This window comes from Trypanosoma melophagium (genome assembly GCF_022059095.1).
Source record: "Trypanosoma melophagium isolate St. Kilda chromosome Unknown ctg8segment1, whole genome shotgun sequence".
In the NCBI taxonomy this organism is placed as follows: domain Eukaryota; phylum Euglenozoa; class Kinetoplastea; order Trypanosomatida; family Trypanosomatidae; genus Trypanosoma; species Trypanosoma melophagium.
The window spans coordinates 1-24,055 of NW_027125193.1; the positions used below are offsets into that span (position 1 = coordinate 1).

Here is a 24,055-nt window from a genome sequence, read left to right on the forward strand (position 1 = left end):
TGGATGGTGATGCCGCGCAGATGCCCGGCAGCCGCCTGGGCCCACAGTCGCGGTGCCTCAAGGGGAAGGCGCTGGAGCTGAGGGAGGCGTCTGCACAGAGCACGCCCGTGGGTGACGTCTGCGCGAATGTGAAGTGCGGGGAGAACAAAGTTATGGTGCAGTACCAGGGCGATGATAACTGGTATGATTGTCCCGAAAACGGAAGCATCAAACCCTCGGCGACGTCTCCCTTCAGCAGTGGAAGTATCCTGTGCCCCAAGTTCCACGAGGTGTGCACGGGTCTGCCGGAGATCAGTCCTGTCGACGCCGTTCAGAACAAGGAAACTGGAAAGAACGTTGAGGACCCACAGGAAGGTAAAAGTACTGATAACACTACCAGCAGCAGAAGCGGTAGTGAGGATGATGAGGACGCATCGCCGGCTTCCGTTCTGCGAGAGCTGCCTACAAAGGAAGACAAGTTGGAAGAGAAGTACACCATCGTCACAAAGAGGGCGAATGACTGGAAGCCAATCCGCATTCACGCCTCCACAGAAGCTGTGGATGCGGCAGTGGAGAAGTGCAAGGACTGGGCTGCAAAGGCCACAGTCAAACCTGTACGTGGGGATACCTTTCAGCCGGACCCAGATGCGCTCGATTACCCACCCCCTACTAAGGATTGCAGTGAGGAGACTCTTGTTACGGCAAAAAGAGAGATATCCTTGTGAATAAGCTCCTCCCTGCCGCCATTAAGTTGCACAGCGATCGTCTCTCGGTGAAGCCTCTGCAGGGAAATCTGGTTTTAAATAAACATTTGTTTGGGGACGGTGCACCCTGCTCGTTCTTCAAACCGCCTGAAAAGCATCACACTGAGGGTGTCCCTGGGGCAGATTTTGTGCTTTATGTGACCACCAATAAGGTGATCGATGGCTCCGTGAAGATTTGCGCGTACGGCCATGGACGTCGCCCGATTTCTGCTGTGAAGAACTTCCTCCCGAGTGAGATTGGCGAGACGAGGCGTTTGGTTCGCATGGCCGCACACGACATTGCGCATGCACTCGGATTTGATACCGAAAGAATGATTCGGCTTGATATGATCTCTTCAGCAATGGTTAATTGGAGTCCCAATAAGGTAATAAAATTTGTGAAATCTCCCAATACTATTGAGGTGGTGAAGAAATATTACGATTGTGAGCGAGCAGATAATGGCATGCGTTTGGACATGAGGTCCACAGAAATCCCCTCCTCGCACTGGGACCGACACGTCGCGAAGGACGAACTGATGAGTACGTACGGTGATGAGAGCTCTGGCATGTTCTACACAGCGCTAACACTGGCAACATTCCATGACATGAAGTTCTACCGTGCCAATTTCAGTATGGCAGAGCCGATGAGTTGGGGCAAGAAAGGGGGATGCGCTGTCTTCAGAAAACTGGGTAAGAGTAAACACAAAAATCCGAATTCAAAGATGCTTTGTAAGGAGGAATCGGATGTGTTGCAGTGCACGTCAGACCGTTTTGGGCTTGGGACATGCGCGCAGACGAACTTCTCGCGGGGAGTCCATGGCGAAAGAAAGTCTACCCCTGATGATTACCTTAACGAATCACTGTGGCACAAGCCCTCTTGGCCTGTGGTCGAGACGTCACTAATGACTGCGTGTGAAGGCGGCGATGAATACATGATGCCCGGCAGCCTCCTTGGCGCAGAATCGCGGTGCCTGACGACTGAGTCACTGCAGGTGAAGGGCGGGATACACCCCTACAAATCCGTTCGCGGCATCTGTGCTAATGTGAAGTGTGAGAATGATACTGTGAGCGTGCAGTACAGGGATGATAAAAACTGGCATTTGTGTCCTGAGAACGGCACTATTGAACTGCCGTCAAGTGACACATTCGTCGGGGGAAAGATTCGGTGCCCCAAGTACAGTGAGGTATGCTCAAGGGAGCCAGGCTCAGCCGACGCCGCTGTGTTTAAGCCTGTTGATAACGAACCGCATGCAACAACCGGCACCAGCACGGGTAAGAACGACAGCAAGAAGAGCAGCAAAAGTGACACGGCCAGCAGGGGCAGCAACAGCGGCAGTAAGACGGCTGCACAATCTCGGAAGGCCAAGAACATACCGAATAATTTGGATGACAACGATCTGCCACCCGAGATGATGAACCTCAGCGAGGAGGAACGTGCCCTGTACCGTGATCATTTACTGGCCAACGGCGGCATTGATGGCAGCACCACGACGACACTCATGACCTCGATTCTTGCTTTACTGTGCCTTGCTGCTGCCATTCTGGTGTCCCCATAACGGGGACACACCCACCTCGCTGTGCTCCACACGCAGAGAGAGAGAGAGCGAGCGAGGGCACATTGGGGGGATGATTTCATTTCTTTAAATTTTTTTTTTTGCTTCAGGGCCACAGTTTCTTTGGTGGTTTTCCCCAATTCTTAACCTTTCGACGGAGCATCTTTTTGCTTCTGGGGGAAAAAAATACTATAACATTTATTGCTTTCTGTGGATGCGTCCACACACAGGAACTTGGAGGTAAATTTTCATTGAGTAATATTGCTAGAACATGCACCCGTCCGGAGTGCACGCATTTACGCCGCGCTGGAAAGAGGGAAGGTTACAGAAGGGCGGGCAGCGGGCGTCCCGACGGTGGCTGGTTCAATCACGCTTCGGCTTCATTTCATTGAGGAATTATACAAGTCTCATGGGCTAGGGTTTTTTTTTCTTCTGCACTCGGAAAAAGTGTCACTGCGCTGTGTTTGTGTGTGTGTGTTTGGCTCCTTGTGTGTGTATAGTTTTGTTGTCGTTGGTGTCATAGCTTGCGTTTCTTTTTTTTTCCTTTTTTTTTTTTTAGTTCCTTTGTATTAGGTAGTTCGTTTTGTTAACTGATGGATCACAGTGAGACTCCGTAAGTGGCTCTGTTGTTGCGTTGTGGGATGAGTAGGATGTGCTGTCTTTGGATTGCGAGTGCATCTGACATTTCGGTGTGTGTTGTAGTTGTTTTGCGGAGAAACTTGTTTTACTTCGTGCCGTGGGACAACCTTTTTTTTTGTAAAGTTGAGTCTTCTGTAGGGTTTTTATTTCTTGGAATTCACGGATTTTTCGGCTTTTTTGAAGGGTTGTTGATAATACGGTTTGTATCCCCTTACTTAAATGTACGTGCGTTGGACACTTTTTTGTTGTGTGGAGACGTCACAGAAGGTTTTTTTTTCTTTTGATGGATTTCCTCTTCAGTTGCCTTGTTTTGGATACAATAAATTGCCTGTCGCAGCTTCTTTCGCAGATTTTTTTTTTGCGTAGTTGTTCTTGCAGACTGTTTCGAAAATAGCATCCTTGCTACGTACGTATAGTCACAGTGCTTCTGTTATTGTTAACGATCTGGTTATTTATTATTATTATTATTATTATTATTGTCATTATTGTCATTATTTTGTATTTTTCTATGTGAGTTTGCTCTGTTTGTTCTATATTCCTTCTATATGGTGTATATATATATTTTTCCTTAAAGGAGTGGATGCTATGGCTATGTTTTATTGAGCTCATTTTATAAAATCCTCTTTATTTGTATACGCACAAGAAGGTGTGGGTATTCTTATTCACGTATGTATCGATATAGCATTTGTTTATGTTTTTTTTCTCTGTTTAACCATACTTCCATATTTATAGTGGTATTAACACAGGTATATTAGCTCCTCAACATGCCCAACCAATCGGAACTAGGGAAAACCAGTGGTATTCGTGGTTGTGTTCGGTGTTATATTTTCCAACAAATGCTTGATGCTGTACCAGGTTCTTTTAAAATTCTTATCTGTGATTCAACCGCGGCGCGAATATTAAACAGTTGTATGCGAGTACATGAACTTATGGAGCACGGTGTTACTTTACTGGAAGATCTTATGGCACCACGTCAACCTATCATCAATAGTCCTGCTATATACTTTTTCGTTCCGGATGATACATCAGTAAACCGTATTATTGAAGATTGGTCAATAAAAGACCCCTATAAGGAGATTCATATATTCGCATTAAACACTACACCAGACCGTTTTTTGCAACAACTTGCACAAGCACGAATGGCATCAAAGGTAATGAGTTTTAAAGATATGATGCTAGATTTTTCCTCCCCTGAATCATTGGTTTTTCATTTAAATATGCAAAGTGAAATGTCACAATTATTTTCACCTGTTCCTCCCCCTTCTAGGGAATTAACTTTAGAGATTGCAGCATCTCGTTTATTATCAGTTTTTCACACTCTTAATAATGGTGTCCCTTTGATTCGTTATCAAGGCAGAAGTAATGTTTGTCAAGCATTTGCGAAGACTTTTTTGAGTAAGCTTGCTAAACTTTGTCATGATATACCAGAATTTATGAATGGGAGTGATGGCACTGATAACCCCATAGTAGTTATCCTTGATCGATCTTTTGATTCGGTTGCACCACTTATACATGATCGTCACTATCAATCCTTATTAGAAGATTTAATGCCTCTGGAAAATAATGTATATGAACAGAGTTTTAAAAATCGGTTAGGAGAAGAATCTAAACGACAGTATGCACTTGATGAAGAAGATTCATATTGGTGTCAATATCGTCATCGTTTCTTCGCACATTGCTTAGAAGAATTACCAGCAGCACTAAAAAAACTTCATCAAGATAATCCTACTCTTGCGCAAGGACTAACACAAGCACCTAATGTTGCTGAACTTGGTAGTGCAGTTCGGGCACTACCAGAATTTCAGGAAAAACAAGGGAAATTATCACTTCATATTGATATTTGTACAAAACTTATGGCAATTTACCGAGAGAATAGACTTGCTGAAGTATGTGAAGTAGAACAGGATATTGCTGCAGAGAGAAAAAATTTTAAAACAAATTTAGAAAATGTTCGACGTTTAGTTAAAGACTTTACAATACCACAGAGTGTGCGATTACGACTTTCTTTGTTATTAGCTGCAGGAAGTGATACAGTAAATTTTCCAGAAGTAAAAAAACAGCAACTTATTCAAGAAGGTGGATTAATGGGAGATTCCACCAAGTTTGCTAATATTGAACTTGTAACTAGTAGAGTTGGAAAAATTCGAAGAGAAAGTACTGATTTGAATCAAAAAAAAAGACGAGGTAGCGGTTCTTCTAATACAGTGGACGGTGATCCATTTGTCAATCAAGCTTATCTTATTATTGAAGCCTTGACAAAGAATACGCTAAGCACTGCAGATTATCCTGTATTGAACTCTCCATATGAGTCTATGATTTCCGCAGGGGGGACTGGGATGCATAATGACCCAACAGGTGGAAAAAAAACGCTTCGTATGGGATTAGCATTGGCAGCCTTGAGGCGTGATGCCTCAGTTGGGGCGGAAGATGTGCATGGTATTAATGGTAAAACTTCTATAACATTGTCCTCGCCCCGAAACGGTGAAAAAAAAACAGGTATACTTGAGTTAGGTGGTGGGGCAGAAGGTAGTGTTACTCTTACAAGTAAGCAACGCATTGTCGTTTTCGTTTTGGGTGGGGTTACTTGTGGTGAGATGCGTGCTGCCTATGAGGTTTCAAAAAAAATGGGAAGGGAAGTCATTATTGGGGGAACTTCAATACTTAGACCTGAGGTGTTTGTAAAGGAATTAAACAACTTGAAGTAAAGGATTAAAAAAAAAAAACTCTAGTAGCTGACTCTGAACTTTCATGAACGAAGTTTTTGAATTATTAGACCCATTTCTACCCCTATAAAAGGAATTTCTTTTTTGTTTTTGTTTTTTATCCTTTGCTTTGATACGTTCATACTGCTCTGTTTTTTTTTTTATGTGCTTCTGTGATGTGTGATGTGTGCTCTGGTGTTGCTTCTTTTCTGTTTTTATTTTATTTTTTATTTTTCGTTCTCCTTGATTGCGCTATCATTCCAAAATAAGGTGAACTCTTTTTATTCTTTTTTTATTTTTATTGTTATTTATTTTTTTTTTTGTTTTTCCTTTTTCTCATCTTTACCGCATATTTGTTTTCCTTCCCTCCCCGTAAAAAAAAAAAGGTGAAAGTGATCACTTGTTCCTTCTTTGGTGGGGGACGGGGAAAAGTTTTCGTAGGTATTACAAATGTTGCGTCTTGCTCGAGTTCTTCTTCGTTCAGATTCCCTTAATGGCGGCAGTTCTATGACACTTGGTTCAAAAGGAATGAAATTGTCACCTGCCCCACATCGGAGGCGAATGCCCTGGACGGCGGCGAAAGAATACTTTCCTGGTGTTGTCTTAAATGCCAAGGAAAAGATTATATTAGATGGAGTTCAATTGGTAGATGTGGAGAACATTGATCGTTCTTCACAAGCGGACCCGCTTGAAGTCCTAAGAGCTACAGTGGCCACGTATGAATTCAATACATCAACAGGAAAAAATATTTTTCAATTGGCATCTCAGGTAGAATTTAATGGTCGTGGACAGAAATTTTTCCGAAAAGAATGGCAAGAAGGAACATATGACAAGTATGTTACATTATCTGCTATTGATTTTGACCGTGATGGAAATAAGGGAACTGCATATGGGTATATAACTTTCCACGGTGAAACTACCACACGACCAGTACAAATCGATTTTGCTGACGTTCCTGGATGGCAAATGGAATTCTGTAAGGAGCGCGCCGTTCCCTTTACTGAAATTGTGCCCCCCCCACCAAGCATAGGCAGCGATGTTCCAGTGGATCCACGTTCGTACCGTCTAAAGGCATACCCTTACTATGATGCACCAAATCCACCCGAGTTTGTCGAACGATTGTTAAAGGATCGCGGCGTGCTTCCGGATACCCCGACGGAGGCGGCAGACCCCGCTGCGGAACCCGGCGCCGGAGAAGACGACGGTTCCACGCATCACGCCCCGAAATGAAACGAGAAGGATACCCACATTTATCTTTTTTTTTCTTCTTACCGTCACGGCGGCCGGAATGCCACCGCTGTTGCTGTAATTGTCGTTTTCTTTTTTTTTTGTTTTTCCCCCGTGGGGTTTTGCCATTTTTGTTTTTCCGTTTTTTTTTTCTTTTATTTCCTCCTTTCTTTCTTTTTCTGTTTTGGTTTTTTGGCGGGCGTCTCCCCGGAGAGGGCCGGTGGACGAAAGAATGGCGCCGGCCCGCGCCGCTCCCCGCCATCTAGGAAGGGAGGAGGGCCCTCGCCTGTGCCCCGCGCAGGGCGTTCTTCCCTTGAGGCCGGGGCCGAACACGTCCTCCGGGGCGCGCCCCTGCCTCCATGGGCGGGCCGGCGAGGCTTTCGCCCGCGCTCCGTTTCTTTTTTGTTTTGCCCCTGGCGGCGGGGCAGGGGCTTCTTCCGTCGCCGGGGTGTTCCGCCGTTTCGTAGGGGGGAACGGGCTTCCGCCCGGCGTTTGGGTTTCGGTTTTTTTTCTTTTTTTGCTGCCCCTTCCTTGCTCGCGACCGTGCCCCGCTATGCGCGCGGGGGGCCTTTGGGGGGAAGAGGGGTCTGGGAATCTGCCGCCCCGCGGGCCTTGTTGCGCCGAGCCATGGGGCAGGAACGGGGGGACAGGTGGGTGATGTCTTTTTTTTCTCATTGCCCATGTTGGGCGGAAGCTGTGTTGCCAATCCGTGCGCCACGGAGCAATGCCCTGTTTGTTTATTTTCTATTGGCAAGGGGTTTCGAACAAAGTGTGAAGCGTAATCAAGTCCCGTTTTTTTTTTTCCATTGCTTGTGTTTCTTTTCTTTTGTTTTCTTATATTGATAGTGTTAAATATTTATCGCCAGTAATGCGTGTTTCGCTCTGTCAAATGGCCGTAGGACGGTCAAAAGAGACTAACATATCAAAGGCAGTTAGTATGATAACTGATGCTGCTAAAAGAGGAGCGAAACTCGCAGTTTTACCTGAATGTTTTAATTCTCCGTATGGAACGAAATATTTTAAAGAATATTCGGAAGATATTTCTGCTGGAAATCCTACTTTTGATGCAATTTCTAAAGCTGCAAGAGATAATAATATATGGGTTATGGCAGGTACTATACCTGAGAAATATGATGGGAAACTCTTCAATTCATCAATGATTTTTGATTCAGAGGGAAATTTACAACATATCCATAGAAAAGTTCACCTTTTTCGTATTAATACTAATACTGTTAGAATGGATGAGGGTGAAGTTCTTTCTCCAGGAAATGAAGCAACTCCTGTTTCTATGGGTAATGGAATAAAGTTTGGTGTTGCTATCTGTTTTGATATACGATACCCTCTTCTTGCTTGGAAGTATGCAAATGAAGGAACTTCTTTTTTGGTTTATCCAGCCGCATTTAATATGGTTACAGGACCATTACATTGGGAACTTACTGCCAGGGCACGTGCTGTTGATAATCAACAGTTTGTTCTTATGTGTTCACCTGCTCGTGACACAGAGGCTGAGTATATAGCATGGGGACACTCTATGATTGTTGATCCTCTTGGAAATGTACTGGCTACTGCTGACGAAAATGAGACATTTGTTGATGCAGAACTAGATTTTAATATGATTGAAAAAACGAGAAAACAAATTCCAATTCTGAATGGGGTTCGTCATGACCTTTATTCTCTTAAATGGAATTGAAAAATATTCAAAGACACACACCTGCTTAGACGAATTGTGGTGAGTTTTTGTTTTCTTTTTTCCTTGCTACCTCTTTTACGGGTTGTCTTTCGATGAGTAGACGTTGAATCTGATCCACTTTTAACTCTTTTTCTTTAGATTTCTTAGTACTTGGTAGGTAAGGGACTGTTTTCTTTTTTTTGTTTTCTTGTTGTTGTTGTTGTTTTTTTGTTGTTATTGTTTTTTAGTACCTTTTTTTATTTCTTTCGTTTCCCCGACATTTATCACCTTACCTTTTTTGTTGTTATCCTTTTTTTTTTTCAAATACCCTGATTTGCTTTCTCTAGGGATGTATCGTAAGTTGTCTGCAATAGCATATATTGATCTTTCATTATTTATTGGTAAACGTCATTGTCATACAACATCTATTAATAATTTACATAATATTCAAAAGGAATCTAAAAAGGGCAGTGAAATTCATGAAGCTGAAATTATCAATGAAATAAAGTTAAATGAGGAAAGCCCTCAAGATGTTTTGGGAGGTATAAAATCAGAAGATGTTAACTTGGTTTCAGAAAAAGAAAAATTCATTTCAGAAATGAGTAGACTTCAATACTTCTATTCCCAAGAAGGACCCTACATTGGCTCAAGAAAAAAAGATCAAGAAGATAATACTGTAGATGCCCGAAAGCGTCGACACATGGTAAGAGTTCCTCAACCTGAGGTTGAATATCGTCCCAATGAAACTTCTTTTAGAAGATTACCGAAAAATACACGTATACCTAATGAATATGAACTACGTGCTTTATATCCACAGAGTACAGGTCTTACATTGATAGAAGGTAAAGCAAATTGTGTTGACCACAGTGCTTTTAATATAGATGAAGAACCTGCACCAATGGTATATAGTATGATTACACCCCCTGAATGGACGAAAGAGCGTGAATTTCCTTATATGGTTGTGTTACCTGATCATAGAGGTATACCACGAGATTTTGAAGATGTTTGCGCTAATTTTTTTGAACGTCCAACTCACAGACAATTAATGCTTGAGCAAAATTGGGTTGTGATCTGTCCAGTTATTAACCTTCGCCATAATTTTCAAGTTCCTGTTGAGGCTATAGTAGCTCGTTTTTGTGACTGGGTTACCGAAAATTTTAACGTGGAACATGGAAAAGTACATTTATTTGGGAAAGGAAATGGAGGCTATGTTGCTCTTCGTACTATTATGGAAAATAAAAATGTAGCTATAAGTGTTACAGCTATATTAGGTAGATCTGGAACTCCATTTAGGCCTTTAGATCGTCCCCAAGATAAGGTGAGAAATTTTAATGGTGTACATTCATTAGTTTATGTACCTGGTTTACTACGAAAACAAGATTGGTACTATAAATTTAAGTTTATGATGGACATGGCACGTATAAGACCAGCATTGAGAAATATTCACTTTGCCGATGTTAGAGATCATCAAGTTTATTATGCTATCAATCCCTATGAGTTTTGGAATTATATGAAGTATTTTCGTCAGTATAATATCAAAATGGTAACTGAGAGTGGTTATCATATTCGTTGAAAATCCGATCGTTCTTTTTTTCTTTGTTTTTTTTTCATTTATTTTTTACTTCTTTACAAGAAAAAAACATTGAACCGGATGAATAATTTCCTGGAAAAAAGGAAAGAGCGGTTTATTATTCTTAGTATTATTATTATTATGATTGCTTAATTTATTCTTAATATGAGCTGAATTTCTGATGACTTCTCTTTTTTTCTTTCTTTTTCCCATCTAATCCTTTCTATTGTCTCTTTCTTATAACAATTATTTAGTGGTTTTTTACCCTCTTTTGGGTGGCTTGTTAATGAATTTTAGTGTAATCGATGCCGTTCTTAATGATGACGAAGAATGGTTCAACATTCCACCAGTAGTACGTAATTTTCTTCGTCAACTGAGTAATGAAGTGCAGAATAATTCTCTTACATGTAATAGTTTACTACAGAATACACAAGAGCATGATAAACTACTAAAGGGTATTGTATCGAAACAAATGGAACGTGAATTTGAAGTGACAAAGACTGTATTATCTTTACAACAGGAGCGTCAAGAATCTGAAGTTGCTTTTCGTGACATTGTAGAAAATCTTCGTGATCAAATGCGTCATTTAAATGAAGAAAATCAACAAATGAGAGAACGTATTCGTCAAATTGAAGAACGAGAGCATGAAACAGTTGCTACAAATAGTTCATTGCGTGTACAATCTAATAATCTATCAAAAATGGTGAATCAACGTTTAACAGATCTTGAAACTTTAGTACATAGAGGATTAGATGGTTTATCAAATGATGTTGGAGAGTTAAATAAGGAAACTCAATTACTCTCCGAGAAACAAAATAATCTAGTATTGGAGAACAGGAAGGAACTAGAACGATTTAATGGAGCTTTACAGCAATTATGTGATGCTATCTCAGAAGAAGTTGACAATCTAAGAATTCAGATTAATGATCATGAAAAACGTCTTATAGATATAAAAGAGTTCAGTCATGAAAATAAAGTAAAAGAAGGAAAACAAGTTAAAGCTTATGCTCGAATTCGTGACAAGTTATCTGATCTTATTACCACAATAAAACATGTCGAAACTTCTTCGGATGATCGTTTTGAGTCAGTGTTTGCTACATTGGCAAAGTTACAGTCATTTACTGACAAGTTTACTACAATATTTCAACAACGTGGTGATGATCATAATTCTTTAAAAAGAATATTGGAGGAAACTCAGGAGACACAAAACATATTGGGTGATGAACTAAGAAGAAAACTTGATGAACAATCAAAGAAAAACCGAAAGGATCTGGAATCGTTAAAGGAAGATATTATTGATCTAAAAATTTCAAAAGATGATTTTAATACTCTCTTAAACGAAGAAAGTGCAACAACTAAGTCTGATATAGATAATGTGCGTCAACGTTTAGACACTTTGGAATCTCTTGTACCAAAAAGTAATTTAAGGGAAGAGATAGAGAGTTTTATTAATGTTGCTCTGGAGAAGGTAAATATAGTGCAAGAGCAAATACAGAAAGAATTTCAACGCTCTATTTCTGACCAAGAAAAAAATACTGGGGATGAACTAAAACATCTAAGAACAAGAGTCATAGAACTTGAAAAAAAGCATGAAGAGAGTGTAAGTACTTTGAAGAGTAATAATAATGATGATATAAAGGGTACTTTGCAGTTGTTGATGAAAGAGGTTATAAATATGAAGGGAACTCTGGATTGTTTACGTGAGGATGTTGACACTGTCAGCGATACAGTAAAGAATTATCAAGAAAAATCCATTTTGACACTCAATTCATATAAAGAAACTGAAGTAACTAGTTTATTGAATCAAATAAAAGGAATGATGGACTTTGTATCAAAATCAGAGTTTACAGAAGTTACAGTATCTATTGAAGGAATGCAACGTAAGCTAAGTACAATTGATAACCAATTAAATACTGTGTTGCAAGATGTATCACGTTATGAAAACCAAACAAGAGAAATTCCAAAAACCTATCAGGGTTATATTGAGGTAGTTGAACGGAAATTAGCTCCGGCATTAATTGAATTAGATGTTTTACGCAAACGTGTAGCATCATTAGAGATCAAACCCAAATCAACTGAAACTCGTGATGTTTTACGTCTTCCATTAACTACAATTCCTGAAGATGATGATCTTGATGGGTTGCGGTTAAAGGTTGAACATAATCAAGTAATTCAATCTACTCAACGACAAGTTCAGGCTATTGATGTTCGATTAGATAGTGTCCAGACACTTGTTCAAAGTCTTGAAAGAAAGGTTGGGTCATTGTCTAGGGAAGTTACTACTGTTTCCGAAACTACTACTTCTCTAGGTGAACAAGAGCAACAGAAAGATCATACTATGCGAAATGAAATTAAACGTATATTAACACAATTACAGAATATCGAGGATGAGATGAAGGTAACTGATAAAAAAGTTGAATCAAATCAAAAGTTTATTCAGGATGTCTCAACTGACACAAAAGCTTTGGAGAAATCTGTTGATACGGCAAATAATGAAATATTAAGATTTGAAAGAGCCTTAAAAGATTGTGTAAAAATATCTTCTGAGGAATGGAATGATGTTTGGAACAAAAAATCAAACTTGTTGAACAATAATTCAAATGATGATTTTAAAAAATTATCTAATGAAGTTGAAACTTTTGCACCATTGCGTAGAGTCATAGATACTGAGGAAATGTTGTTACGGGTTTGCAAAGAACAACAAGAAATTGCTCTTCGATTAGATCGGTATGAAAAGTTTATGGTTGAAAATACACAACTTGAATCTCTTCATCAAGAGAATAAAGAAATTAACCAACTACTTTTATCTGTGGAAGATCGTGTAAAATGTTTAGAAGAAGAGTTGCGTAAAGATCAAAAACATGTGTTAACGAATGTTAATAACACTTTAGCATCCCTTACACTTCGTGTTCAATCTAATGAAACAACATTGAACCAGTTAAAAACGAATGAGTTATCTTCAAGAGCACCTTTGACGGAAGAGAATAGATTATCTTGTACTGTTGACGAATTGAGTGAACGTTTGATAAAGTTGGAAAGTACAATTATTTCCCTGCGTAAAATAGATGAGAATTCTATATCAAATATGAACTATTCTGAATTAATAGATCGTTTGAAATCTCTAGAAAATGATTTAGTGACCTGCAAAAATGATATAAAAGAGGTGAAGGAAGGTTATGATGAAGTATTTTTATATAAGGAGCGTATAACACAACTGGAGGACCAAATTGCTTCTCGTAATAATGAGACAGAAAAGAAACGATCATTATCTAATAATGATGATGATGTTGTTGTTTCTGATAATTCTCCTTTTAACAGTACATTAGCAGAGGTGATGATACGCCTCTCAAAGTTTGAGTCTATCGTAGAGGAAATTAAAGAAGTCTTACTTTCCCAAAAGAAGGATTTACAAAGTATGTACACCAAAAATCAGCTGGATGCACGTTTTGAAAATTTATGGGCTTCTTTTATTGCATTACTTGCACGTAAAGAAGATCAGGAAACAGTAGATCAAAAGGTTACAGAGCTGCGACGTTCATTAACAGATGATGTTCGTCTGCAGATCAATCATACAGTACGAGATTTGCGGCGTGCCATAGATGACTGTGTACGTGTTAAAGAGCTACGAGAGTTAGTGGAAAACATGAATGAGTAATTCCAAATGAAGGTTTGATGGGGTTCACTAATCGGATACACTGTGATGAAAAAAAAAAAAAGAAATATTTCAGAGTTTTTTTTCTTTTTTTTGAGTGGGGGATGGTTGTGGTTGTGGTGACTTACAACAACTTTACAGTGTTTCACTTTTTTCCCGCGCAATTATTCTGATAATAATAATAATAATAATAATAATAGACGTTCGTACTTTTCTATAGTTATCTATTATTTTCCTTCTTATTGTGTTTGCTCTTATCCATTTTATTATTGCGGGTGGTGTTTGTGTTCTTCTGTCTTGATTCGAGATTTTTTTTTCCTTGTGCTGTCTGGATGTCGTGTTTCTGTGCACACGAGTCTTTTTTTGCTCGTTTCTCTTACCACATGGACAAAACACTCATACATACGGAGGAAAAGAAATAAATTACTTCAAAAAAAACCCTATGGAAAACACGAGTAAATAGTAAATGAAACACAGTTATAACTATTTTCTGTGGGTCGACTCTCCTTTTCCCTTCTTCTTCCTTATTCACATCACCCCCCTTCCCACCCCTCTGCTCTGAAAAATAAATAAATAAAAATAACAATAAAAGAAATAGGAAAAGAAAAAAAGAAAGAAGGAAAGAGGGGGAGAGAGGGATGTTTAGCCGACGTGTCTTTGGCAGTTCGGCCATACCGCGGGCGATGTATCCCACACTGCGTATCAGTTCGCAGGCGCAGGCCCGCCGCATGCTGCCGAGTCTCATCCCACTCGCCCCGGGACTGGCAGCCGCCACTCGTGCCGTCACTCCACTGGCGCAGTGCACGTCCCTCTCCATGCCGGTGCTCGAAACGGCAGAACTTGATCCTTTACTCTTACACGACTACTTGGAGAGTGTGGCGCCGGTGCGTGTTGGATTTTTACGATTGCTGGAATTATGGGGTATCGGGCGTACGGCGATGTCTGGGGCATTATATGGAGGGTAACATTATGGATCATCAGGTAAGGTATTTGTTATTTACCTACCGTTCTTCTTCTTTTGATGTCATTCACGCATTTCTAGTTCTTTTTTTTTTTTCGGCGGGGTTATAGAGTGTTCAGACATTGCTTATAACCTCAACGAGGAGTAGCGACGTTTCCCTTTTCTGCTATGGAGAGGTTTTCTTCTCTTTCTTTCTTTTAGTTATTTATTTCTCTCTTCTTCTCTTTTTTTACCTCCCGTGTAATATGGAAGTCAGAAAAAGAAAGATACATGGGAATAAACAGGTTTCTCCTGTAAAGAATAAGTGAGTACAATATGGGTTCATCACAAGAGAAGAAAAAAAAAACAGAAAGAGAACCTGTAACAATGGAAGTAAATAATACATCACATTATCTTTCTTGGTGAGCATTCGGGCAGAAACACTGTAATTAACGTACATTTACAGAGAGGACATAATTACAAAAGAAAAAAGAAGGGACGATGGATAAAGAAAAAAAAAGGAAGGAAATAGGTGAAAGAGAATGAACTCAAGAGAATGAAGATCAATAGTATCACATACATTGGTACGACCGTTTGGTTCTGAGTTTTCATCTCGTTCTTGTTTTTGCAGCACAGTATTTATTTGCGTTAACGGAGTATATTGTTTTTTTTTTTCGCTCCTTTCTCCTTCACTTTCCCTCTTTCTCTCTCTATCCCTCTGTACGTGTATGTATCTTGTTTCTTTTTTTTTTTCTGGGCTGCCTTTGAAGACCACAACTTTGAAAAAGAGGAGGTGGTGAAAGCAAGGTTATCAAGAGAGGAAAGAACATAAACAAGAACAAGCAGAGGAAGGAGAGGAAAAAAAAAAAAAAGCAGCAATCAGTGCTTGCGCTGGTAATATCGCGGACGTCTTTTTTTCCCCTTTTTCCTTTGCTTGTTTTTCCTCGTTCTTTGCTTCTCTTTCTCTTTGCAGAGTTGAAAGAAATAGAACAAGAACGAAAAAAAAAAGCAAAGAACATAACAACAACAAAAACAGCAACAACAACGGTGCTATTGGCGGGTGGTATGCCAAATCCATATCTGGGGAATGATGAGGCTGCTCGGTATGTAGAGTACTTTGCCTCACCGCGTATGCAGAGAGACTCTGTTAAGCGGCTTTACAACACCGGCATGGAGCGTCGCCGTGAGTCGCAGCGTCGTGCAGAAGAGGCGTTATATCCGACCAGGCCAACCACCTATCGTTCACAGAAACATATTGAGGATTACGTGAATGAGATGGTGTATGCAGAGATGTTTCGGCGTCAGAAGAAACTTGCAGAGTTGGAATGGGACTTGTACAAACCATCACCAACGCGGTATATGACAGGTAGAGAGCTTGAATTACATGTACAGCATATGTATGATCAGCAAATGCGGCGCAGACAGCGGAGAGAACGAGAACGGAAACTTCGCATGGGTATTATAAAATCTGAAAGTGATGAAATAACAGTAAAACAGCAACGTGCCTTAGAGGAACAGGAGAAAATCCGCGAACGTGAAGAACATTGGCGTCCACCATCAGCATATATGAAATATCATGATGGTGATCGATTGTTAGTGTCAGAGTTGGCCGCTATTCACTATGAAAGGGAAATCCCGACGTCTATTTCGCCTTCTACAATGCCAAGACGAACACCAAGTCGTCATGCGGATCCTGGGCGTTTAGCATTACTTGCAAAACCGCTGCGGGTAACGCCAAAAGTTCGAAAAGAAGAAGATACATCAATTCCTCCGTTTCGTGTACTTGGAGATGTTATGAAGTCACGTGGAGATAGACGAAGATGCGCCTCCATGGGGCCTTGAAAACTTTACAATAAAGAATAGAAGATGAAGAAATGAACAAAGAAAGGAAGGGGAGATATACGTATATAAAAACTTTAGATATTATTATTATTATTATTATTATTATTATTAATTTTTTTTGTTGTTGTTGGTAAGAATAGGTTAATATAGATTTTAATCTACCTTACGTTCCCTGTTCACTCTTAGAAATGTCAGGAACGATATACGGAGCTTTCCCTCTTCCTTTCTCTCTCTCTCTCTCTCTCTCTCTCACTTTTTTCTTCTTTTTTCTCTGCATTGCGCAGAATTTGAAAGAAGGAAGAATTTCCTTATATCATATATATTACATATATATTTTCCTTTGCATACGAGTTATTTATTTATTTATTTTTATTTTTACATTTACTATTATTATTATTATTATTATTATTATTATTATTATTATTATTATTTGGATTCATTTCTTTTGTAAGGCTTAAAAAATAATACATATAATACCTTCTCTTCTTTTTTTTTCATTTTCGTGTAGATAACTAAAAATAAAAAAGAATAGATAAAGGAGAGATAAAGGAGAGATACGTTGGGTTTCTCTAGCTAGCAGAAGGAGTGCTGGAAAACAAAAAAAAACTGTAAAAGGAAAGAGGGAGAAAGAAAAAAAAGAATAAGGTTTCTTGGTTTTTAAACCGCTTCATTTTTTTTTTCTTTACTACTTATGGCAGGACGTACCATAACTTCATTATGTCTTCTTACAGAAGAGAATCCACCGCTTCTCTTTGTGGGAAGGGAAGACGGTACTGTTGAGCAGTACTACTCACCTGAAGCGGCCTCTTCTGGAACACCAGTGTTAACTTTCTATGGTCATTCTAAAGCTGTTACTGCTATCGCTGCCCCATCGATTGATGAAGTTTTCACCTGTTCAATGGATGGTACTTTTCGTCAGTGGTCTACGGACCCTGAACAGGAACACACTAAACGTTGTGTACAAGTTTCTAATTTATCAACACCCTTACGCTGTCTGGCAGTACATGAAAGTCGCCTTTACGCAGGTGGGAATAATGGATGCCTTTACGTAATTGAGGGGACTCGTGTTTCTGCGTGGTCTGGGCATAAAGATGTTCTTTCCTGCATCGCTTTTGGAGTAGAAGAAGGACAAATTATTACAGGAGGTTACGATAATCATATTCGTGTTTGGGATGCAAATTTGGGAAAGACTATTAGGGTACTGGTTGGTCATCAAAATCATGTAAAATGTTTACGTATCGCGGCTGCAGGAGAGTTACTCTTCTCATTTGGACGTGATCTCACTATGCGCATTTGGCGATTACCAGAGTTGACCGATGAGACCGATGAAGAACCGCAATATACAGGTGGTGATCCTGGTCGTCATGCAACTGTTTCTTTTAGAGATCCAGCTGTGGCAAGTAGTAAATCGATTAATGAAATTACGGCTTCCGATAGTGTTCCTGCTGCTACGGATGAAGGTAGTGGCGATAACAAGGAGAATAAACGAGGTTCTACTTCAAGTGCAGATGGAGAGACACCAAAGAATGACCTTTCAGTTGCAGATCTTTACCATGCTGCAGCACGAGAAGCTGAAAAGGTTAAATCGGCTCTTAAAGTCCGACCTGAACCCCCAATAAGACAGTTAAAACCAGTGGGAACCATTGAAATACCTGAATTGCCTCACGTAATAACTGCAATGAGTGACGAGGCTGCATATTATTTTCTCGGTGCATCAGATGGTTATATTTTGGGTATAAATGCACGATCACTTTCAAAGACGGTATTACAATTTTTGACCCGTAATGCGGCGACGGTACGAGCAGATAAACGTGAAACACGTCTAACACTTCGTCTGGCAACACATGCTATCAAAAAACGTTGCAGAAAAGCTATTAGAGCTAAAAAACGAGAGTTAATACGAGCTACAAAAAAAGCAAAAGCGGCGGAAAAAGCTGAAGAGCGAAAAGAGCGGGCTGCTGCTCGTGCAGCGGCTCGGGCAGAGAAAGCTGCAGCTCGTGCCGCCGCCAGAGAAGAAGATGATGAGGATGAGGAATACGAAGAAGAGGAAGAAGAAGGTGAGGAAGATCCTGACTATGATTCTCAAGAAGGGGAAGAGAGTGGTGAGGAGAATGATGACCCTCTTGCATTACTAGATGATGCCCAGCGTGAGGAATTCACAAACTTCCGTAAGGAACAGGAAAAGGAGAGGGATGATGAAATTATGGTACTTCGCAATGCGGCAGAAAAGAGAAATGTAGAAGTTGCTCGAATTGCGGCCGCTACCTTTGATACTACACGAGAGCAGTTTTTCCGTTTGAGTTTTACAAGTTACAAAAAAATTGGAAGTGAAGCAGTTCAGGCGTTAGTGCTTCTACCAGATGGCACATGCTATGCTGCTCAATCAGATCATGTTCTGCGTGTTGATGTGACACCAGGAATCACGTATTTGTAGATGAGGTACAACCATGACATTTCGTTATCTTTTTCTTTGTGTCTTTCTTTGTATGCTTATTTACAATATGTGTTTCTCTACGTATGTTTGTCTTCGCCAATGGAAAGAATATATTGGGTGATTTATATGTACAGAAATGAATAAGAATTCTCATGATTTCCTCAGCACAGGGAGGAAGTACTGAATGTAGGCATTAAGCTGTCAGTGTCAAACCCTCACAACGAAAAAAAAATTTTTTTCATTTTTTTTCATATATCTTATTTTTAGACACACGGTTTTACTTCTCTGAAGTTATGTTATCTTGCCATTGGAATTCTTAGAATATTCGAAAAAAGTGAATGCTAATCTGGCATTTTTCGTTCTTTATTATCTTTTCTTTTTATACCATTATTTTTACTACTAATACTACTACCACTACTACTACTACTTTTTGTTTCCTTTTGCTTTGAATATTATTGTAATATTAGGGGCACACAGGTACTTGCAAGTACACAACAAGACCGAGACAGAGAGAGATAATGTCGCACCACGCCAAGATTCGTGATCTGCGCGAGAAGAGCAAGGATGACCTGCTCAAGCAGCTCACCGAGTTCAAGAAGGAACTTTCTCAGCTCCGTGTGGCGCAGCAGCTGAACAGCGCTGGCAACCGTCTGGGCCGCATCTGGCTCATTCGCAAGAGCATTGCCCGTATTCTGACCGTGCTGAACCAGAACGAACGCGAGAACCTTCGCAAGTTCTACTCCGACAAGAAGCTTCGCAGCAGCAAGCCAAAGGCTCTGCGTGAGAAACTCACCCGTCGTCGTCGTCTGGCGCTGAAGGATAATGAGAAGAACCGCAAGACTCGCCGTCAGCTGCGCATGGCCCACAAGTACCCGAAGCGCGTTTTTGCTGTGAAGATCTAAGCGACTTAACACTGTATAAGCAGGTCCCATGCCCATGCATTATCATATTTTTTTTTCTTGCTTTATTCTTTATTTTCCTCTCATTCGGTTAAATACGGAATGAGTCTTTTTTTTTTTTACTGTTCACCCATAACCGACAGTAATTTGCATCTGTCAGTTTAATCTCATTCTTATTGTATTTCTATGGAAATAATATTTCTATTTATTTTTTTATTTTACATTTCTCTTACTTTTTAATCGTGCTGTAGTGATGTCGCACCACGCCAAGATTCGTGATCTGCGCGAGAAGAGCAAGGATGACCTGCTCAAGCAGCTCACCGAGTTCAAGAAGGAACTTTCTCAGCTCCGTGTGGCGCAGCAGCTGAACAGCGCTGGCAACCGTCTGGGCCGCATCTGGCTCATTCGCAAGAGCATTGCCCGTATTCTGACCGTGCTGAACCAGAACGAACGCGAGAACCTTCGCAAGTTCTACTCCGACAAGAAGCTTCGCAGCAGCAAGCCAAAGGCTCTGCGTGAGAAACTCACCCGTCGTCGTCGTCTGGCGCTGAAGGATAATGAGAAGAACCGCAAGACTCGCCGTCAGCTGCGCATGGCCCACAAGTACCCGAAGCGCGTTTTTGCTGTGAAGATCTAAGCGACATTTCCTTGTTATTTTGATTTATGAGGAATTTTTTTTTCTGCATGGATAATTCTTTTTGTTTTTTTTTTTGTTCCCTTGATGTATTTGACACATATATATGTGAATTAATAAATGAATATGAATATCCCGTCTCTATGATCAAAATAAAAGGAAATCAACTTTTCTGTCTTTTCCGTTTATTTCTCTCTCTATACATAAATACGATTAATAAGGGCCTCCATTTCTTAGAGTATATGTATGTGTGTATGTGTTTGAACGAATGTGAAAATGAACTTTCTAGGAGATTTATCGGAGAACGCATCATCTCTTATTTTCCGTTTGCTTCAGATGCATGCGGATCGGGTGCGTGCGTTACGGGAGGAGGAAGCTACCAGTATTGCCCGTGCAGAACTTTTAGAGCAATTAACAGAAAGGCTCTTGTATGGTGACTTCTCTGCTGATGAGGTTGCACAGTTGTCACCTACCACTTCTTTGGAAGTCTCTGATTCTCAAAGAGTGTTTGATAGACCCAATTTGTCTGCACCTGAGGAGAGAGAATGTAACGTTGAACGATTAGTTGCTGTATCATCTGATTCTACGGATGAAGATAGAAAACAACACGAACAACAGGGTGATGATGAAGAAGAAGAGGAAGAGGAAGATCAACAAGAAGAAAATCCTATTGCGAGTGTATCTCAAGATGTGTCAAATGATATTCTTGCGGATACAATAGAGGATAAAATTCCAGATAATAACGTGAAAAACAGAACGCCTTCGCCCATGCGTCGAGAGTTAGAGGCATTTTTCCCTGTTCTCGCAACAAAAAGGCCTCGTCAGAGTAGTGCCACTGACGATATGCATTATATTCGTAAACGTGATAACGTCACTGCCACGGATATTCTGGCTTCTGTGCCGTGTATTTCTTCAAGAGCCGGTCCATCGACAATACAGACAGATGCGACGATTCACATAAATGAAGCGAAGAGTCATGTGCGTACCAATCGCAGAAGACAAATTGATTACGCAGCAGATGAGGCGATGCATATTAGGGATGAAAATGCGCCAATCGAAGTGTGTACGCCACCACCGTTTTGGGAAATTGGTTTTCCACAATCGCGTCAAGCCTGAACCCATTCGAATAAGATGAAAGGGGGGCAAAGATGATGATTTACTCCATTTGGTGTTGTTCTTGTTGTTGTTTTTAATTATTATTCTCTCGGTTTTAGTGGTATTTGCTATTTTTACTATTTTTTTTTTCCAGAAGTTTATTAACCTTACGATTGCCTCGTTAGTGATTTGTTTCCAAGTTGCAGACTTTGTTAAGTTATATATGGTTAAATATTTTATTTATTTTGTTTCTCTCTTGTTTTAAGTGCTATTATCGAAACCACAAAACAAAAAAAATAATAAAAAATGCTAGGTCAAAAACATTTTCTGCGACAACGACAAAAAGATGTTATTCGGGAAATGATTTTATCTTCAGTTCCCCTGACATATGGAGGAGTTCCACAGCAGCAACAACAACAATATATGGGTGGGGATGATACAATTATTACGACGTGGCGTCTTCTTATATATGATGATATTGGGCGAGACATCATTGCGCCACTACTGAGAGTTGGAGATCTGAGAGAATTGGGTATAACGTTGTATATGCATATTAACAGTAAGCGGGAACCGGTTCCAGGAGCACCTGCTATATACTTTTGTGCTCCAACGGAGGAAAATATTAATACCATCGCTACTGACGCCATAGGTGAGTTATATGAATGGATGTACGTAAATTTTACCTCTCAAGTTTCACGACGTGGATTGGAAATGTTTGCAGAAAAACTTACTCGTGGTCAACTTCAAAATATTCAACACATTCGTGTTTTTGATCGAACTCTTAACTATGTTGCGTTAGAGAATGATCTTTTTGTTTTAATGCAACAAAATTCTCTGGTAACTTTAAATAGTCGTCATGTAAAGGATGATGAAGTGGAGTCTCACTTAAATGCTATTGTATTAGGTATTTCTCACGTTCTCTTATCACAGCAAGTACTTCCGGTTATAGTTCATAGTAAAACAGGAGCTGCAGAAGAAGTTGCAAGACGTTTATCTATTTGTCTTAATGATCATCTTAGTGATCGTACCTTAACACCTGCTTCTGCTGCAGTACTTGGTCGACCTTTATTGCTTATTGTGGACCGAACCAGTGATCTGGCTACTGTTTTACACCATCCTTTTTCATACCGTGGATTAATGGTAGAATTGGGAAATATGCATTTAAATAAAGTAACTGTACATGAAGAAGATGGAAAAGAAGTGGCTTTTGAGATTGATCCTGATAGGGATGAATTTTACCGCGATAATGCAACTCTTGATTTTAGTGCAGTCGGTGGAAATATTGAAGCTGCATTAAAACAATACCGTGAAGAATATGCCTCCCTTTCTGAAAATGCTTGTGATGGAGAGGATGATACCGATGCTAATTCCATGTCAAAACTCTTGGCAAATGCTCCTAAACTTGGAGAAAAAAAGAGAATGTTAGATGCGCATACAAAAATGGCATACAGTTTTCTTCATCAAATTCGTAAAAGCCATCTTGATCGTTTTCATGGTGTGGAATTGGGTATTATTCAACGTGAAGGACTTGATCGTGAGGAGTTTGAAAAACTTTTATTAACAGAACTAGGGTCATTAGAAGATCGCCAACGTCTTTATCTTATTGCGTACTTATTGGATACAGAAGGGGAGTATGATGCAGTTTTGCAACGTTGTGCGGCATCCTTTGGTGATGCACCATTCCCGGCTCTTGCATACATTAAACATTTACGCAATTGGTCTTTAGGTGTGGCAAGTCCAACCGCAGGAGAGTCCAGCGCGGCCCAGGGATTTGCCTGGGGACTCGCACAGACATTAGCAAAGAATATCGTAAGCACACTTGGGTCTAACGCCAAATCTGAACTGCCCGTCACAAAGCTCGTGGATGCACTTCTTCAAGATCCATCGTCTACCTCCGCTGGTGGGGCTGCGGCCCGCACAATAGGCGGCAGCGGTGGTCTTCGTGCCAAACTACTGGAGACCGTCGTCGGCTACGACCCGCGAACAAGAAAGACTGTCGACCTTGGCGACATGTACTTTTCACAGGCGATTGTGTTCGCCATCAGCGGGGGCTGTGTGGCCGAGTACGACGATCTCAAAGTCTGGGAGGCCGCCCACCCCCGCAAGGCCGTCAGTTACGGCTGCACGGCGCTCTTAACGGGAAATGAGGCGCTGCGGCAACTCGCCACGCTGGGGGAGGGCGGCGCGTAGAGGCGGTGCGGTGGGGGGAGAAACAGGGAATGCTCTTTAAAAAAAGGAAAGAAAGAAAGGATAAAGAAAAACCAGGGAGATGGAAAAGAGAAGAGAGAGAGAGAGAGTAGAAAATAAAAAAGGAAGTATAAATAGAGGTTTTCTCTTTTTTTTTTGTGTTTGATGTTTGTGATATTTCCAATTGTTCTTGAGATGCCTCCACGAGTTCTTCCTTTTTCTTTTTCGTTTTTTTGTTTTCTTTACTATGTTTACACGCTTTTTTTGTTACCCATGTCTCTGTGGGCTCA

At 40.4% G+C, this 24,055-nt stretch overlaps 14 protein-coding genes across 15 annotated transcripts; 13 read left to right on the forward strand and 1 right to left on the reverse strand.

The window, feature by feature from the left end:
• Nucleotides 1–20: 20 nt before the first annotated feature.
• LSM04_009485 lies at nucleotides 21–2,278 on the forward strand (the record flags this gene model as incomplete). 2 transcript variants are annotated; one of them, XM_067338792.1, is made up of 2 exons in its annotated part: nucleotides 21–674; nucleotides 758–2,278. In XM_067338792.1, 2 exons carry the CDS (start codon nucleotides 21–23, stop codon nucleotides 2,276–2,278), a joined length of 2,175 nt encoding a protein of 724 aa, XP_067185992.1. The 2 variants fall into 2 exon arrangements, with proteins under 2 accessions (XP_067185992.1, XP_067185993.1); XM_067338793.1 differs by lacking the exon at nucleotides 21–674 and having other exon boundaries at nucleotides 1,007–1,617; nucleotides 1,918–2,278.
• A 1,400-nt stretch (nucleotides 2,279–3,678) lies between these two features.
• LSM04_004692 (Sec1-like protein) lies at nucleotides 3,679–5,619 on the forward strand (the record flags this gene model as incomplete). Its single annotated transcript, XM_067338794.1, has 1 exon — nucleotides 3,679–5,619. One exon carries the CDS (start codon nucleotides 3,679–3,681, stop codon nucleotides 5,617–5,619), a length of 1,941 nt encoding a protein of 646 aa, XP_067185961.1.
• A 447-nt stretch (nucleotides 5,620–6,066) lies between these two features.
• Nucleotides 6,067–6,846, forward strand: LSM04_003395 (Mitochondrial 28S ribosomal protein S34; the record flags this gene model as incomplete). The annotated part of the gene is made up of 1 exon (XM_067338795.1): nucleotides 6,067–6,846. The coding sequence occupies one exon, from the start codon at nucleotides 6,067–6,069 to the stop codon at nucleotides 6,844–6,846; it is 780 nt and encodes a 259-aa protein (XP_067185951.1).
• A 259-nt stretch (nucleotides 6,847–7,105) lies between these two features.
• Nucleotides 7,106–7,525, reverse strand: LSM04_001347 (uncharacterized protein; the record flags this gene model as incomplete). The annotated part of the gene is made up of 1 exon (XM_067338796.1): nucleotides 7,106–7,525. One exon carries the CDS (start codon nucleotides 7,523–7,525, stop codon nucleotides 7,106–7,108), a length of 420 nt encoding a protein of 139 aa, XP_067185940.1.
• Nucleotides 7,526–7,711: 186 nt separating this feature from the next.
• Nucleotides 7,712–8,533, forward strand: LSM04_007032 (Carbon-nitrogen hydrolase; the record flags this gene model as incomplete). The annotated part of the gene is made up of 1 exon (XM_067338797.1): nucleotides 7,712–8,533. One exon carries the CDS (start codon nucleotides 7,712–7,714, stop codon nucleotides 8,531–8,533), a length of 822 nt encoding a protein of 273 aa, XP_067185975.1.
• A 328-nt stretch (nucleotides 8,534–8,861) lies between these two features.
• On the forward strand, nucleotides 8,862–10,085 carry LSM04_001823 (uncharacterized protein; the record flags this gene model as incomplete). The annotated part of the gene is made up of 1 exon (XM_067338798.1): nucleotides 8,862–10,085. One exon carries the CDS (start codon nucleotides 8,862–8,864, stop codon nucleotides 10,083–10,085), a length of 1,224 nt encoding a protein of 407 aa, XP_067185944.1.
• Nucleotides 10,086–10,368: 283 nt separating this feature from the next.
• On the forward strand, nucleotides 10,369–13,737 carry LSM04_007599 (uncharacterized protein; the record flags this gene model as incomplete). The annotated part of the gene is made up of 1 exon (XM_067338799.1): nucleotides 10,369–13,737. The coding sequence occupies one exon, from the start codon at nucleotides 10,369–10,371 to the stop codon at nucleotides 13,735–13,737; it is 3,369 nt and encodes a 1,122-aa protein (XP_067185981.1).
• A 635-nt stretch (nucleotides 13,738–14,372) lies between these two features.
• LSM04_001541 (uncharacterized protein) lies at nucleotides 14,373–14,699 on the forward strand (the record flags this gene model as incomplete). Its single annotated transcript, XM_067338801.1, has 1 exon — nucleotides 14,373–14,699. One exon carries the CDS (start codon nucleotides 14,373–14,375, stop codon nucleotides 14,697–14,699), a length of 327 nt encoding a protein of 108 aa, XP_067185943.1.
• Nucleotides 14,700–15,739: 1,040 nt separating this feature from the next.
• On the forward strand, nucleotides 15,740–16,516 carry LSM04_004705 (uncharacterized protein; the record flags this gene model as incomplete). Its single annotated transcript, XM_067338802.1, has 1 exon — nucleotides 15,740–16,516. The coding sequence occupies one exon, from the start codon at nucleotides 15,740–15,742 to the stop codon at nucleotides 16,514–16,516; it is 777 nt and encodes a 258-aa protein (XP_067185962.1).
• Nucleotides 16,517–17,207: 691 nt separating this feature from the next.
• On the forward strand, nucleotides 17,208–18,950 carry LSM04_007768 (WD40 repeat; the record flags this gene model as incomplete). The annotated part of the gene is made up of 1 exon (XM_067338803.1): nucleotides 17,208–18,950. The coding sequence occupies one exon, from the start codon at nucleotides 17,208–17,210 to the stop codon at nucleotides 18,948–18,950; it is 1,743 nt and encodes a 580-aa protein (XP_067185983.1).
• A 518-nt stretch (nucleotides 18,951–19,468) lies between these two features.
• On the forward strand, nucleotides 19,469–19,852 carry LSM04_004257 (Ribosomal protein L29/L35; the record flags this gene model as incomplete). Its single annotated transcript, XM_067338804.1, has 1 exon — nucleotides 19,469–19,852. The coding sequence occupies one exon, from the start codon at nucleotides 19,469–19,471 to the stop codon at nucleotides 19,850–19,852; it is 384 nt and encodes a 127-aa protein (XP_067185956.1).
• A 250-nt stretch (nucleotides 19,853–20,102) lies between these two features.
• Nucleotides 20,103–20,486, forward strand: LSM04_000804 (Ribosomal protein L29/L35; the record flags this gene model as incomplete). Its single annotated transcript, XM_067338805.1, has 1 exon — nucleotides 20,103–20,486. One exon carries the CDS (start codon nucleotides 20,103–20,105, stop codon nucleotides 20,484–20,486), a length of 384 nt encoding a protein of 127 aa, XP_067185938.1.
• A 273-nt stretch (nucleotides 20,487–20,759) lies between these two features.
• Nucleotides 20,760–21,599, forward strand: LSM04_007417 (uncharacterized protein; the record flags this gene model as incomplete). The annotated part of the gene is made up of 1 exon (XM_067338806.1): nucleotides 20,760–21,599. The coding sequence occupies one exon, from the start codon at nucleotides 20,760–20,762 to the stop codon at nucleotides 21,597–21,599; it is 840 nt and encodes a 279-aa protein (XP_067185980.1).
• A 285-nt stretch (nucleotides 21,600–21,884) lies between these two features.
• On the forward strand, nucleotides 21,885–23,768 carry LSM04_003907 (Sec1-like protein; the record flags this gene model as incomplete). The annotated part of the gene is made up of 1 exon (XM_067338807.1): nucleotides 21,885–23,768. The coding sequence occupies one exon, from the start codon at nucleotides 21,885–21,887 to the stop codon at nucleotides 23,766–23,768; it is 1,884 nt and encodes a 627-aa protein (XP_067185954.1).
• Between the last annotated feature and the right edge of the window lie 287 nt (nucleotides 23,769–24,055).